The sequence below is a fragment of the Drosophila takahashii genome, chromosome 3R (assembly GCF_030179915.1).
Source record: "Drosophila takahashii strain IR98-3 E-12201 chromosome 3R, DtakHiC1v2, whole genome shotgun sequence".
Lineage (NCBI taxonomy): Eukaryota > Metazoa > Arthropoda > Insecta > Diptera > Drosophilidae > Drosophila > Drosophila takahashii.
In genome coordinates this window covers 16,983,858-16,996,558 of record NC_091681.1, presented here as the reverse complement: position 1 = coordinate 16,996,558, position 12,701 = coordinate 16,983,858, and the positions used below count along the sequence as shown (strand labels likewise).

At 37.8% G+C, this 12,701-nt stretch overlaps 2 protein-coding genes and 1 long non-coding RNA gene across 4 annotated transcripts; all 3 read left to right on the top strand.

The window, feature by feature from the left end:
- Nucleotides 1-1,724: 1,724 nt before the first annotated feature.
- LOC108064337 (vacuolar protein-sorting-associated protein 36-like) lies at nt 1,725-3,721 on the top strand. 2 transcript variants are annotated; one of them, XM_070217598.1, is made up of 3 exons: nt 1,725-1,981; nt 2,045-2,276; nt 2,482-3,721. In XM_070217598.1, the coding sequence occupies exons 2-3, from the start codon at nt 2,078-2,080 to the stop codon at nt 3,336-3,338; spliced, it is 1,056 nt and encodes a 351-aa protein (XP_070073699.1). In that variant the 5' UTR covers nt 1,725-1,981; nt 2,045-2,077; the 3' UTR covers nt 3,339-3,721. The 2 variants fall into 2 exon arrangements, with proteins under 2 accessions (XP_070073699.1, XP_017007322.2); XM_017151833.3 differs by having other exon boundaries at nt 1,726-1,977.
- Nucleotides 3,722-6,974: 3,253 nt separating this feature from the next.
- LOC108064336 (putative serine protease K12H4.7) lies at nt 6,975-11,865 on the top strand. The gene is made up of 7 exons (XM_070217260.1): nt 6,975-7,184; nt 7,243-7,424; nt 7,484-7,725; nt 7,777-8,008; nt 8,067-8,245; nt 8,306-8,617; nt 11,478-11,865. Exons 1-7 carry the CDS (start codon nt 6,975-6,977, stop codon nt 11,480-11,482), a joined length of 1,362 nt encoding a protein of 453 aa, XP_070073361.1. The 3' UTR covers nt 11,483-11,865.
- On the top strand, nt 9,666-10,806 carry LOC138913488 (uncharacterized). Its single transcript, XR_011419254.1, has 3 exons — nt 9,666-9,910; nt 10,129-10,204; nt 10,648-10,806. It is a non-coding gene; the product is annotated as an uncharacterized lncRNA (long non-coding RNA).
- Nucleotides 11,866-12,701: the final 836 nt, after the last annotated feature.

The following is a 12,701-nucleotide window of genomic DNA, read 5'->3' as shown; positions in this document are numbered from 1 at the left end:
AATGCTCCAGTCGCAGAATGCTCCAGTCGCAGAATGCTCCAGTCGCAAAATGCTCCAGTCACCAAAATGCTCCAGTCGCAGAATGCTCCAGTCGCAGAATGCTCCAGTCTCAAAATGCTCCAGTCGCAGGATGCTTCAGTCGCAGAATGCTCCAGTCGCAGAATGCTCCAGTCGCAGAATGCTCCAGTCGCAGAATGCTCCAGTCGCAGAATGCTCCAGTCGCAAAATGCTCCAGTCGCAAAATGCTCCAGTCACCAAAATGCTCCAGTCACCAAAATGCTCCAGTCTCAAAATGCTCCAGTCGCAAAATGCTCCAGTCACCAAAATGCTCCAGTCACCAAAATGTTCTAGTCGCAGAATGCTCCACTCGCAGAATGCTCCAGTCTCAAAATGCTCCAGTCTCAAAATGCTCCAGTCTCAAAATGCTCCAGTCGCAGAATGCCCCAGTCGCAGAATGCTCCAGTCGCAAAATGCTCCAGTCACCAAAATGCTACATTGGCAAAATGCTCCATTGGCAAAATGCTCCAGTCTCAAAATGCTCCATTGGCAAAATGCTCCAGTCTCAAAATGCTCCATTAGCAAAATGCTCCAGTTGGCAAAATGCTCCATTCGCAAAATGCTCCATTGGCAAAATGCTCCAGTCTCAAAATGCTCCATTGGCAAAATGCTCCATTGGCAAAATGCTCCATTGGCAAAATGCTCCATTGGCAAAATGCTCCATTGGCAAAATGCTCCATTGGCAAAATGCTCCAGTCGCAAAATGCTCCAGTCTCAAAATGCTCCAGTCTAAAAATGCTCCAGTCGCAAAATGCTCCAGTTGGCAAAATGCTCCATTCGCAAAATGCTCCATTGGCAAAATGCTCCAGTCTCAAAATGCTCCATTGGCAAAATGCTCCAGTCTCAAAATGCTCCATTGGCAAAATGTTCCAGTCGCAAAATGCTCCAGTCACCAAAATGCTCCAGTCACCAAAATGCTCCAGTCTCAAAATGCTCCAGTCGCAAAATGCTCCATTGGCAAAATGCTCCATTCGCAAAATGCTCCATTGGCAAAATGCTCCACTCGCAAAATGCTCCAGTCACAAAATGCTCCAGTCGCAAAATGCTCCAGTCACAAAATGCTCCAGTCGCAAAATGCTCCAGTCACAAAATGCTCCAGTCGCAAAATGCTCCAATTGTAATTGTAAATGCTCCAATTGCAAATGCTCCATCTACAAATGCTCCAAATGCTATAGCAAATATAGCAAAAACTGTGGGTTTAATTTTTATGAAACTTGCACGAAACGTTCTCAAGGCCCCAAATCTGGCCAAACACCGTGCATGTTGGCACAACTTCTACGAGTGGAGCCGTAGGCAAATTTATTTTTGGCTCCCATTTTGTTTAGGGAAAACTCGAGGATTGTTCACTTGAATTAACGCTTTTGCATAATGGCACTTTGTGCATATTGGCACAACCCTCGTGAGGGGAGCCAGTGGGTGGATACCCGATTTTTCAAATGCATTTTTAAAACACTTGTAGACCTCCGATTTGGCCCACAGCCTATCTAGATTGATATATATTTTTCTTATAAACAATTTTTTAAACACTTTTCGATTAGTCCCCCTAAATACGGATTTAAAAATATAGATAGCCCCAATGTACCACATTCCACCGTTCCACTTTCATTGCTAACTCATCGACGATAATTTGTCGTACATTAAAAAGTTCCATCTCTAGCCGCGATGTTCTGTTTTCCATCACTATTTAGATAGTCAGCTGATTGTGTTATTGTTTTTAATATATTTTTAACCATGCTACTGAAATCCAAGAAAAAAACAGAACTTGACATGTCTTGGCAATATGGATTAATTAAAGATATGAAAAAACCCGAATGCTGGATAATATCATCGGAATTCGGGGTAGTAATGGCGGACAAGTACCCCAAGGCGAAGCATCACTACCTGGTACTCCCATTGGCCGACATTCCCAGCATCTTTTATGTGAGTAAGAATACTACTAGATCCTCGAAAGCCAATATATCTTAATGTGTTTTTTGGAATCTTTCAGTTGGACCGGTGCCATCTGCCGCTTTTGAATGAGATGTATCTTCTGGCACGGAAGGTTGTGGAGGTGGCGGCGAAAGAAGTGCCCTGGGAGGACTTCCAGGTGGGATTCCACGCAGAGCCCAGCTTGCAAAGGCTCCATTTGCATGTCATCTCTAAGGACTTCGTATCTCCACGCATGAAGACCAAGAAACACTGGAACTGCCACAACACCGAACTTTTTGTGCCATTTGACAGTAAGTTTGCCAGGGGAAAAATGGGTTTTCATTTTGATTTTCTCCCCCTAAAAGGCTTATATTTTAGTTTTTCAATTGAATAGATTGTATTTATATTTGTTTTAGAAAAAAGTATTCAAATTCTTTCTTAGAAACCCTAATTTTTAAACACTTTCCTTAAAGTAAACAAGAAAATCATTATTAATTTATGAATTGAACTTAATAGAATTCTGCGCTCAGCTGGAAAAGGACGATTGCTTTTCACGACTGCCAAAATCGTTAGTAGACAACCTACTGTCGAAGCCCCTGATGTGTAACCAGTGCGACTTTGCCCCCGATTCGCTTCTCGATCTAAAGGCCCACCTATATTACCATTGGCATTATAAGAAAAGGGAGCGCGAGCAACAAAAAGTACTTGATAAGTTAGCTAAGATATCGATAAAAAACACTCCGCCCAGTAATAATCAAGCGAAGAAGCCACAAGGTCGCGGACCAAGGCCTCAAGGAACCCCACAAAATCCGCATCAGAAGATAGATGGTAACGCAGCTGAAGCGAGCACGCAACAAAATGGATGTAGACCAAGATGGATACCAAAGAATTCCCCACACACGAACCTACAAAGTACAAAACAAACATTCCATCAAAACTCTAGTCCTCAGCAGCCAAATCAAAATTCAAAAAAACAAAATCATTCATATTTCATTAAAAAGAATGGGCAGAATCCTTATCAACAACCTCCTCAGCAAACTAGTACAAATATTCATCCCAATAAATTAAAACCGCCAAAGTGCATGCAGTATTATAAACAGAATGGCCAAAATCGGCAAATTACCAAACCTTTTAATACACAGAAGAAACAGAATAGTGTTGAACAAGAGCCGCCCGCACAGGAGACAAATATTAATTCAAACCATGTGAATTGCCAAAACACAAATCCTAAAAACTCTGATCATCAGGGCATAAGTAAAACCAAGAAACCAGCTAAGAAAAAGAATCAGCAGAAATCTGCTAGCAATCTGCTGAATTTACCGGCTGATGTTTCACCGCCACATACCATTTCCAAACCATCTGATACCTCCTAGAATTATTAAATCTAAAAAAAGAATTTTAGCGAATTATTTTAACAATTCACACAAGAAATACTACAAAAGTAGAGCAAATCTAAAATTGGCACTTTAATTTCGAAAGCTTTTATGATTGTTATTTGGTACCGTCAAAAATGTTTTAAACTATTCAATGAATTGGCATAAAACACCGAAACTGTGTGTCCAAACAAATTAAATAATTTCTATTTTAAGGTATTATAATATGTTAACGAAAAGTGCAAACAATGAATTTAATATTAAGTTTGTTTTTAATTTTAAACCCACTCGACACAATGCGAACCATTATATTAATAGTTCCTAATGAGCATGAGAAAGGACGATAAAATGAATACATATTATTGAGAGCTTGAACAAAGAAAGTCCTGGAAGTTCTGCAGTGCAGATATCGTTTCAATTTTTCTTGGAAAAACAGTTTGACTTTGCCACCCACCTTCACAATTAGAGTGCGCTGGCCAACTGGAAAAAGACCAACCCACGGCTAATTAAGCAGCCACCGAGGAGCATCAGCAGGGCTGCTCATCGCCCAGAGCGAGTTGGAGCACTTATTAAATTATAATTCTGAATTTGAAAAGTGGACAAAGTTGGTTGGATACGAATCCCAAGGGACAAGGATAACTTTTCAGTTTAATTATCGATTTAAACTTGTTGTGAAATGAACTTTAAAATGTGAAATGTGCTCCCTTCCGAGTTGGATGGTATGCTAATAAATGGACAGAAACTTAAACAATGCGACTTTTAAGGACATAATATATAAACATTACTTTCAGGTAATATAAAACCTTTTTTAATTGGCTTAACACTTATGAAGTAAAATTTCTTTAAAGCTTTTTGCCTAATCATTAAGATTATTCTTGTTTATTAAACTACACTCTCTTAAAAAATTGTGCAATCTTTTAAATGACAGTGTCGCTTAACAATTTATACTTTAATTAGTTAATTTACAGAAAATGTTATGATAGGCAAGGAACCCCCACTCCGGTTTAATTCTGGGCACATTAACCATTAATTTTACACTTTACAAGGCGGAATATAAGCTGAGAAGAGGCAAAGCCACTTGCTGGTGGTTCCAATTCCAGAAGCATAGAGCCAAGCTAATCCACTTCGGACCATAAACAAAATTCAAGGCAACAGCCCTGAGCCAGACACGGTCCTCGTGTGTTTCTCGCAGTAATTTAAATTCGCCTCGACTTTTTTTAGTGTGTCACAGTGTCAAGGTGTTCGAAAGCTGGCACTCAAGCCACAGCCCCATCGATATGCTTCGGGGGGTGAACTTGTCTCTGCTTTCGGGCTCTACTTTCGGTGAGCAATCAACAGCTCCATTAAAGCTATCTCTCGTAGCCTTGCCACCTGTTATGTGTCGAGCAACAGGAGGCCATTCATAAAGGACGTTACTTTAGAGCCAGAGAGCGGCGAAAAGCTCTCAAGGAGGGTTTCTATGAGTGTCACTCCATTTGAGTCCTTTTTCCAAGCGCATGCTCGCAGACGAAAGCTTTTCGTAAAAATGAAAAAACCCAAGTCCAGATGAGGGGTAAAAACAACACTAAATAAAAGAAGGTAGGTCTTTAACTTAAATTGTCTGTTAAATGATCTGTAGATCTCGCTAACAAGGTGTCAAAACGGTTGGAAATATATTTTAAAATATGATTATTATTGCACTAAATTATTTGTGTATTGTTTGTTCGAATTATAAATACATGCGTTTGAAATATATTATTTAAAAATCAATTTCTATTGATTCGACTTGGTAAAATAATTTATTTAAAATTTTGAAAAATTTGAAATTTGAAATCTTACCTTTTTTAATGTAATAAACTACCGTGTACTTATAATAAATCGAAAGTACATTTTTTAAATGGTCAAATTCTAATCCAACATATCTATGTTTTTGGTGCTTTAATTCTTTAACAAGTTGATAAATTATTGGTTATACATATTCAAGAAATCTGCAATGTTGCCTTTAATTGAATAATTTTCTCTTTTGCCTCAAAGAGCAATTTTAAATTCTTTTCCTGACAACCAAAAATAACACAAAAATGAATTCCTTTATAAATATTCATAAAATAACAGCATGCCACCCTATCGGGTTGCGAATTGGATTGTGGCTTTTGAGCACATGTGGAATGTTGCCATGCACGTAAAATGTTATTTATATGCTGATGATTTTTGCGAGCCAATCTTTGGTACATTTTTCTGCCCCGTGGATTGGTCTTATGGTGGATAATCCTTTTCTCAGTCATTACGCCCAACCTCAGGGTAGTAAAAACAACTGGGGTAAATAAGAGGCTCAACATCAATTGCACGATTTAACCAATTTGCAATTTCTGCCTGGGAAAGAGTAGACGAAGAATAACAACAACGACGACGACGAAGTCAACGGCGACAAAGAGCCTCAATAATAATAACTTTTCATAGCGCCCCCATTGTTGTTAAGAGCCCCCTAGCGAATGGGATTGTTATCCTGAAATGTCTGGTATATCAAGTTACCCAGTAGAAGTAGAAGCTGCGCAATTCTGTAAATTGGATAAAAATATTTTAAAACATTTTAAATTCCTAGGAGGAAAAAATATAAAAATTTGTTTAAATAAATTTAAATTGGGGTTATTAAGCATAATCGAATTAATAACACTTTCTCAATTTCAAGCACAATCATATTAAAAAAGTGGTAATTATATCTACATATGTAGGATATTGTAAGATCTAAAAATATTTATATTCCGAAAACTTAATATATATTTAAAAATTTACCAACTTATTTAGCAAATTATTATACCCTTTTTTGAACTTTAATAGAGAATGACAAAAATGTAAGAAAAATCAACCATGGAATTTTCCATTTCACCCTGGTGGTTTCATGTTGGAAGAGTTCTGCTCATAAGTTTTCCCAGTTTGACTTTCGCTTCCGCAATCCTTTTGCTTCGAATGCACAGGACACGCGCTGACACGGCGGGAATCCTGCACTGCAGAGCTGCTCCTTCGTCGCGCGCCATTGTCCTGGATGCGGGGCGTATGAGTAATATGCCAATTACACATTTTGTGCATTCTCCTGTTGCTTGTTCCCACAGCTGTGCTTATATTTTTATGTTGCCTTTTTTCCCGTGTCAGCGCTGTAAAAATATTTTTGTATGCTTCCTTTTTTTTCGTGTCGCCTGCACTTTTGTATCTTCGGTGGGTTTTATTTGAGTGGGTGTTTGTTTATTCTTCTTCAGCGACGTTGCGGGTACGAGGTGGTGGCTTGAAGCGGCTTTGAGCCGGATAAACTTGGCTAAGCCGCCAGACAATTTAGAATAGGTGAAAGTAGTAAAATTTTTAAAGCTTCTTAAATTTGACTGAGACTGGACGTGGGTATGAATATAAAATGGGAATCTTTAGGTGAAGTATGAAAAATGTATGCCATAAATGTGTATCATGCTCACCGTTCTTTTTACTACCAATAATTCAAGTGGTGTATTATCAGTTCTTGCAACAATATTTTGCATTAACCTTGGCCTAGTGCATGACAATATCTATGCATTTTTATTAAATTATTCATAGGTATTTCGAATAGGGGCATACCGCTTGCATATAAACATTGTCAGTACCTACATTTATTTATTTGAATATTGGTTACCCAACATGAAGTGGCTAAATTACGCTGTGCAAATAATACTTTGGCTGCCAAGTTTTTTGGCGACCTATAATCCTTATAAACTTAGTTTGGAATTGCTTAAGCTAGAGCCAATCTCTGGATCTTATACCAAAAACGAAGTAGCTTCTGTTGAGGAACTTTGGCTGGACCAAAAAGTTGACCATTTCGATAAACACAACAATAAAACTTGGAAAATGGTAAGACCTTATGTTCATTTTATTTACCAAATAATAAAAATTTATAATTTCTTTCTAGCGATATTTTCGTAATGCGAAATATCACAATCCCCAAGGACCCATCTACATATTTGTCGGAGGTGAGTGGACCATCAGTCCAGGATTAATGAGCACTGGTTTGACCCACGACATGGCTGTGGAAAACTCTGGCATGCTTTTCTACACCGAACATCGCTATTACGGATTGAGCTTACCCTTTGGGTGAGTAAAAAATAAATAATTAAAGTATAATTCCTAAATTTGTAATTTTCATTATGTAGAGAAGAGAGTTTTAAACTGGATAATCTCAAGCAACTAAATCTCCATCAATCATTAGCTGACTTGGCTCACTTTATACGCCATCAGAAGTCGAAAAATCCCAAAATGAAAGACTCAAAAGTCATTTTGGTTGGCGGCTCTTATTCGGGAAGTTTGGTGGCCTGGATGACTCAACTGTATCCGGATTTAATATCTGCCAGTTGGGCTTCCAGTGCTCCATTATTGGCCAAGGCGGATTTTTATGGTGAGATGGGGATTTTTAACGAAATTTTCTTGAAACATATTATATTTTTAGAGTACATGGAAATAGTCAGCGATTCCATTCAGCTAAGCTATGGTCACAATTGCTCTTTAAGAATTGAAAAGGGTTTAAAATTCTTGGTAAAACTATTCGATGACAATCAAATTCAGGAGCTGCTTTATAAATTCAATGGCTGCGAGGACTATAATCCTATGGATACCCTGGATAGGGCAGCTTTCTTTAATGGTCTGGGCAACTATTTTGCTTTGGTAGTGCAAAGTTATGGGTGAGTATGGGTTATAATACCTATGAATACCTTTTTTATAACTTGTATTACCCCACAGTGCTTATATACCCCGCCTGTGTGAGACTTTAATGTCTTTGGACTCCAATGATGAAGAGGCCTTTTTAAAATTCTTGGAACTACTTTATTCGGAAGGCCGGCGTTCCAGTGATTGCCAGGACTTTGGTTACTCGTCCATGCTGCAACTTTTCAGCGAGGATGCAGATCAAAGTAGTGGAAGTAAGTAAGCAAAACCGCAAAACGAAATTATTGTTTCATAAATAGTTGTTTTTCTATTAGCTCGTGCTTGGTTCTACCAAACCTGCAATGAATTTGGCTGGTACACGACCACAAAATCGAAATCCTCTGCGAACGAAGCCTTTGCCAATCAGGTGCCCTTGTCCTACTTCGAAAAACTTTGCCACGATGCGTTCGGAACGGAGCAGACGGCCCAGAAATTGGCCGACGGCGTTGAGCAGACGAATAGGAAATTCGGCGGAAACGGGTTCAATCAGAGCGAGCGTTATGCTCAGGTAATCTTCACGCATGGCCAACTGGATCCGTGGCGTGCTCTGGGCCAGCAAAAGGGCCAACAGGCTATTGTCCTGACGGGTGAGTCCATGTCCTTCACAAATGATTGAGAGACCCCGCTTAGTTTTGTGCCACGTGCCACAGGCCACTCGCATGTGGAGGATTTGGCCAGCATCCGGGTAACGGACAGCGTGCAGATGAATCTGGCCAAGCTGCGTGTGATGTCCTTTCTGCGACGCCACATATGAATCACCCCGGCTGTAGATCCAGATCCAGTTCCACATCCACATCCACATCCACTCGAATGAATTATTGAATAAACAAATGCGTCGTGTGATGAGCCCATTTGAAAATGTCGTGGGAGCAGCTCCTCGTGTCCTCTTGTCCTTTGGCCGTTAGCCGTTGGCAAACAGGGACAAATTGAGTGATGCTCGGGCACTAAGTGATATGTCTGGCCTGTCGGATTGTGCAAACAATTTTCTTGAATGCGGCATTCTTGTTGATTAGGAAATTGCACTTGTCCTTTGGCCTGTGCATTTTCCCCCCTTTGTTTGTTTGTCTTGACTTGATTGGTTGATTAAGGGATCCATTGAGTGGACACCTACGCCGCCACTTAAGCGATGTTTGTAAAGTCTTTGCTATAAAATTTGAGTTACGAAATTGCTGTTGCCTTAGCCGCTTGGCCACATTTTTAACTCATTGTCATTCCCTTTCGAATAATCACAAATGTTTTGTTCTTTTTACTGGGCCGTTCTTTTACAAACCGAACACCTTTTACTTTTACATATACCTACTATTTGGCAAAAAAAAATAATTCTTTGAATTCGAGTTTTTTAAAGATTGCCAAAAAACGTCAAAACGACAATTTTTGAATTATTTTTTTAACAATATTAATTGTAACTTTTGCTGGTCTTTTGCACTCATAAAAATTAATTTCTAAATTTTGGAAATCTCGCCATTGAATCGGCCTACCTTTGAAAATAGAAAAAAAATTTCTTGTTATTAGAAAATTGTCCTTTGAATACAGAAAACCTTTCTTGATGGAAAAAATTCAAGAACGAATTTTTCTTAAAAATAGAAAAATGAAAATCTCATATGTTTGTTTTGCCGTCGCAGCCAAAACATTTTTGTACGTATTTAATGACAAAATCACCTTTGAATATATGAATGAAATGACCCTAGAATATAGGAAAGTAGCCATTGACTTCCTTCGGCTGCCGAATGTTAACGACAAGAAAAACGAAGTGGGACGAAGGGCCTACCCGGCTACCGACTTCTCTGATCCCCCGAGCGTCAGTTGTGAAAAAAATTCGTGAGTGATGGACGTGATTTTCAAGCGCATAAGAGGTGAAGCCTTTTTCCGAATATTCAAAGGTATGTAAATATGTATATAATTTTTTGTATAGCGGGCGTACAATTGTTTGTATGTAATTAAAGGATACATTTCAAATCTCTTTACCAAGCGTATACCAATTTAGGTGAATTGTTTTTTAGCTAAGAGCTACGTACATACATACATTTGTACATAAATTTGTGGGTGTACAGTTCTATAATAACTTTATCTTATTACTCGCATTTTATTTATTTTTCAGAGTGAAAATACCTGCAGTTGCATCAGCCAAATAATTTGTTTGTCGAAGCTGTAATTTTGTTTTAAAACCTTCTAAGGTAAGAAAAATATGTTGTATTTGTTTGACATACTTATGTATGCATGTAAATATCTATGCATGTACGCGGCTCACCCGATCTGAAACCCGATTTTCAACCCTTTCATATTCTGCTCCTCTCTCTCGCTCGCTTGACCTACGCGTCGCGACGTTTCTCTCTTCTCCTTCTTAAAACTGACACGATCTGCCCTGCTTACATTCGGTCTCCCTTCGCGCAAGGGACTGTATGTAAATATATATGTATGTATGTACGTGTCTCTCCCGTGCCTCTCTCTCTCTCTGAAATTCGATTTTCAACCCTTCATTTTCTACCTGTCTTGCTCCTCTCTCTCGGTCGTCTGTCCAACGTGTTTGTATTTTGGCTATTATTAACATTACATTATTTCAAAAAAGTTGTTTATCTAAAAACAAATCATTGATATCCCAATAACTCTTTTTTTATAGATGAGGAAAGGCGAAGAAAATGGATCACCGTAGGTCATATGAAGTTCAACAGACCTTGGGTAATAATAATGTTTTCTTGAGTCAAAAATGTGTTATTTAAAAATGTTTAAATGTTAAGTGTTAAATGTTTTAAATGTAAATAAATATAATATGCAAAAGAAAAAACTAAGGTACATTTTATTTTTAGGGTTTCAGTGTTAATATAAAACTTCCTTTCAAGAAATATTATTTCTTAAATCAAGAAATAAAATTTCTTGAAAGGAAATTTAAACAAGAAAGAATTTTTCTTGTTTAAAAGGTGCCTTTCTAAAAAACCCTTTCTTGTTTTAAGAAATTTAATTTCTTGAAACAAGAAACAAACCACCTTTGAAACAAGAATCGCCTTTCTTGTTTTAAGAAATATTTTTTCTTGTTTTTATGGTGGCTTTCTAAAAAACCCTTTCTTGTTTTAAGAAATTTAATTTCTTAAAACAAGAAATATTTTTTCTTGTTTTAATGGTGCCTTTCAAAAAAACCATTTCTTAAAACAAAGGTGAGGTCGCCTTTGGCAAAAATTCAAGAAAGAATTTTCTAGATTTTAAGGAAATTCTTCGATTTTTTTTTATGAGTGTGGTTGGAAAAGAGTTTTGTAGTCTTCATTTTTGTTTACCCACAAATTAAAATTGGAAATTACATTTTTTTGATGGTAATATAAGAATTTATAATCATTTAGTTTGTGATAATGCTGTTACCTCAATAGTCATGATTCTAAACCATTTTTTAAATGCATTTATTTTATCAAAAATTAATACAGAAATATGAAAAAGTTTTTTATTATTTTAATTTTGCAGTTTAAAATTTAACAACTTAATTGAGGGTGCATAAACAGCAGTTATGTATTTACGGCATTTACCCAATTAAGAAATTGCAAATGTCGCAGCAGGAACGCAGTATCCGTGTTTATTATCCGCCCTCGGAAAAGCTTTTCGCTGTCGCTTTCCGCATTTGAGTGCAACGCCAACGCTCTGAGGACATCGTCGAATCAGCGTCACCTGCTGGTCTGCGTGGGCGCCCAGGAAAGTCGCCCGGTTGGCACCACAAACTATTGGATACATTCGCAGGGAGTACGGGATCTATGGGGTAAGTGGGCGCTATGATGGGTGGTTGCGTGGGCAGATGAAATGGGGCGGGCCGGCTTTCGCAGCACATCTCTCTCTCTCTCTTGATGGCTCTCTTTCACTCCACATTTTTTATTTACATTTGCTTCACTGTTGCTTGGCCATTTCTCCATCGGTTTTGGGCCATGTTTCACTGCAAAAACCACGGCCATGCGGATGCTGTTGGTTTTGTTTGCGCTAATTAATATTTGTTGCTTTATTTATTGGCTAAATTACAAGTAGAAGAGCTTCAGCTTGGCTAGCCTTAAGTGGTGAAAGGATTGTCAAGGTCCGGAGAGTTGAAACGTTCGAAGATATATGACCCTGGTTTGAATTACTTTAGCATACATTTTTGTTCGGTGTAGTGATGTTTTCCACCTTCAAAATAAGAAGAGTTATTCTATTAAAAATTTTTAAAATTAATGGATAGGTTAAATTTACCTTTACAATTCCCTTTTCAGAAGAACCTATTTTTACAATATTGTTTATATTTATTTGGATTATCCATAAAAACATTTTACTTTAAGTACTATGCAAATTAATTTAAAAAATATTATTCTGTGAGCAAAGAATGTTTTTTTTATGTAATAAATAAATAGTAACCATTATTTAGCATTATCATTATAAAATATTATCCTGTGACCAGCAAGTGTTTTTTTAAAATAATAAATAGTAACCTATATTTATTTTCAACTCGTGAATTACAGGCATACATAGAACCATTAGGTGCTGCCAAATAATCCAAAATTCCTACTAAATGAAACCCAACCCGACCAATTCAATTAAAATCGGGTATTAATTTCGAAAATTTAGCTTGGGGCCCCATTCCGCGGAGAGAAAGAAAACCGCTCCTGGCCACCAGCCAAAACCCATCAACGCAGCCAACGAAATGTGGCCCAGAGCAGGTGCTCGAGCCCT

Coding starts and splice junctions, on each gene's coding strand:
- LOC108064337 (XM_017151833.3), top strand. CDS start 1,789: ATGCTACTGAAATCCAAGAAAAAAACAGAACTTGACATGTCTTGGCAA. Junction 1,978..2,044: donor ACATTCCCAGCATCTTTTAT/GTGAGTAAGAAT, acceptor GGAATCTTTCAG/TTGGACCGGTGCCATCTGCC. Junction 2,277..2,481: donor ACTTTTTGTGCCATTTGACA/GTAAGTTTGCCA, acceptor TGAACTTAATAG/AATTCTGCGCTCAGCTGGAA.
- LOC108064336 (XM_070217260.1), top strand. CDS start 6,975: ATGAAGTGGCTAAATTACGCTGTGCAAATAATACTTTGGCTGCCAAGT. Junction 7,425..7,483: donor GGATTGAGCTTACCCTTTGG/GTGAGTAAAAAA, acceptor TTCATTATGTAG/AGAAGAGAGTTTTAAACTGG. Junction 8,009..8,066: donor TTGGTAGTGCAAAGTTATGG/GTGAGTATGGGT, acceptor ATTACCCCACAG/TGCTTATATACCCCGCCTGT.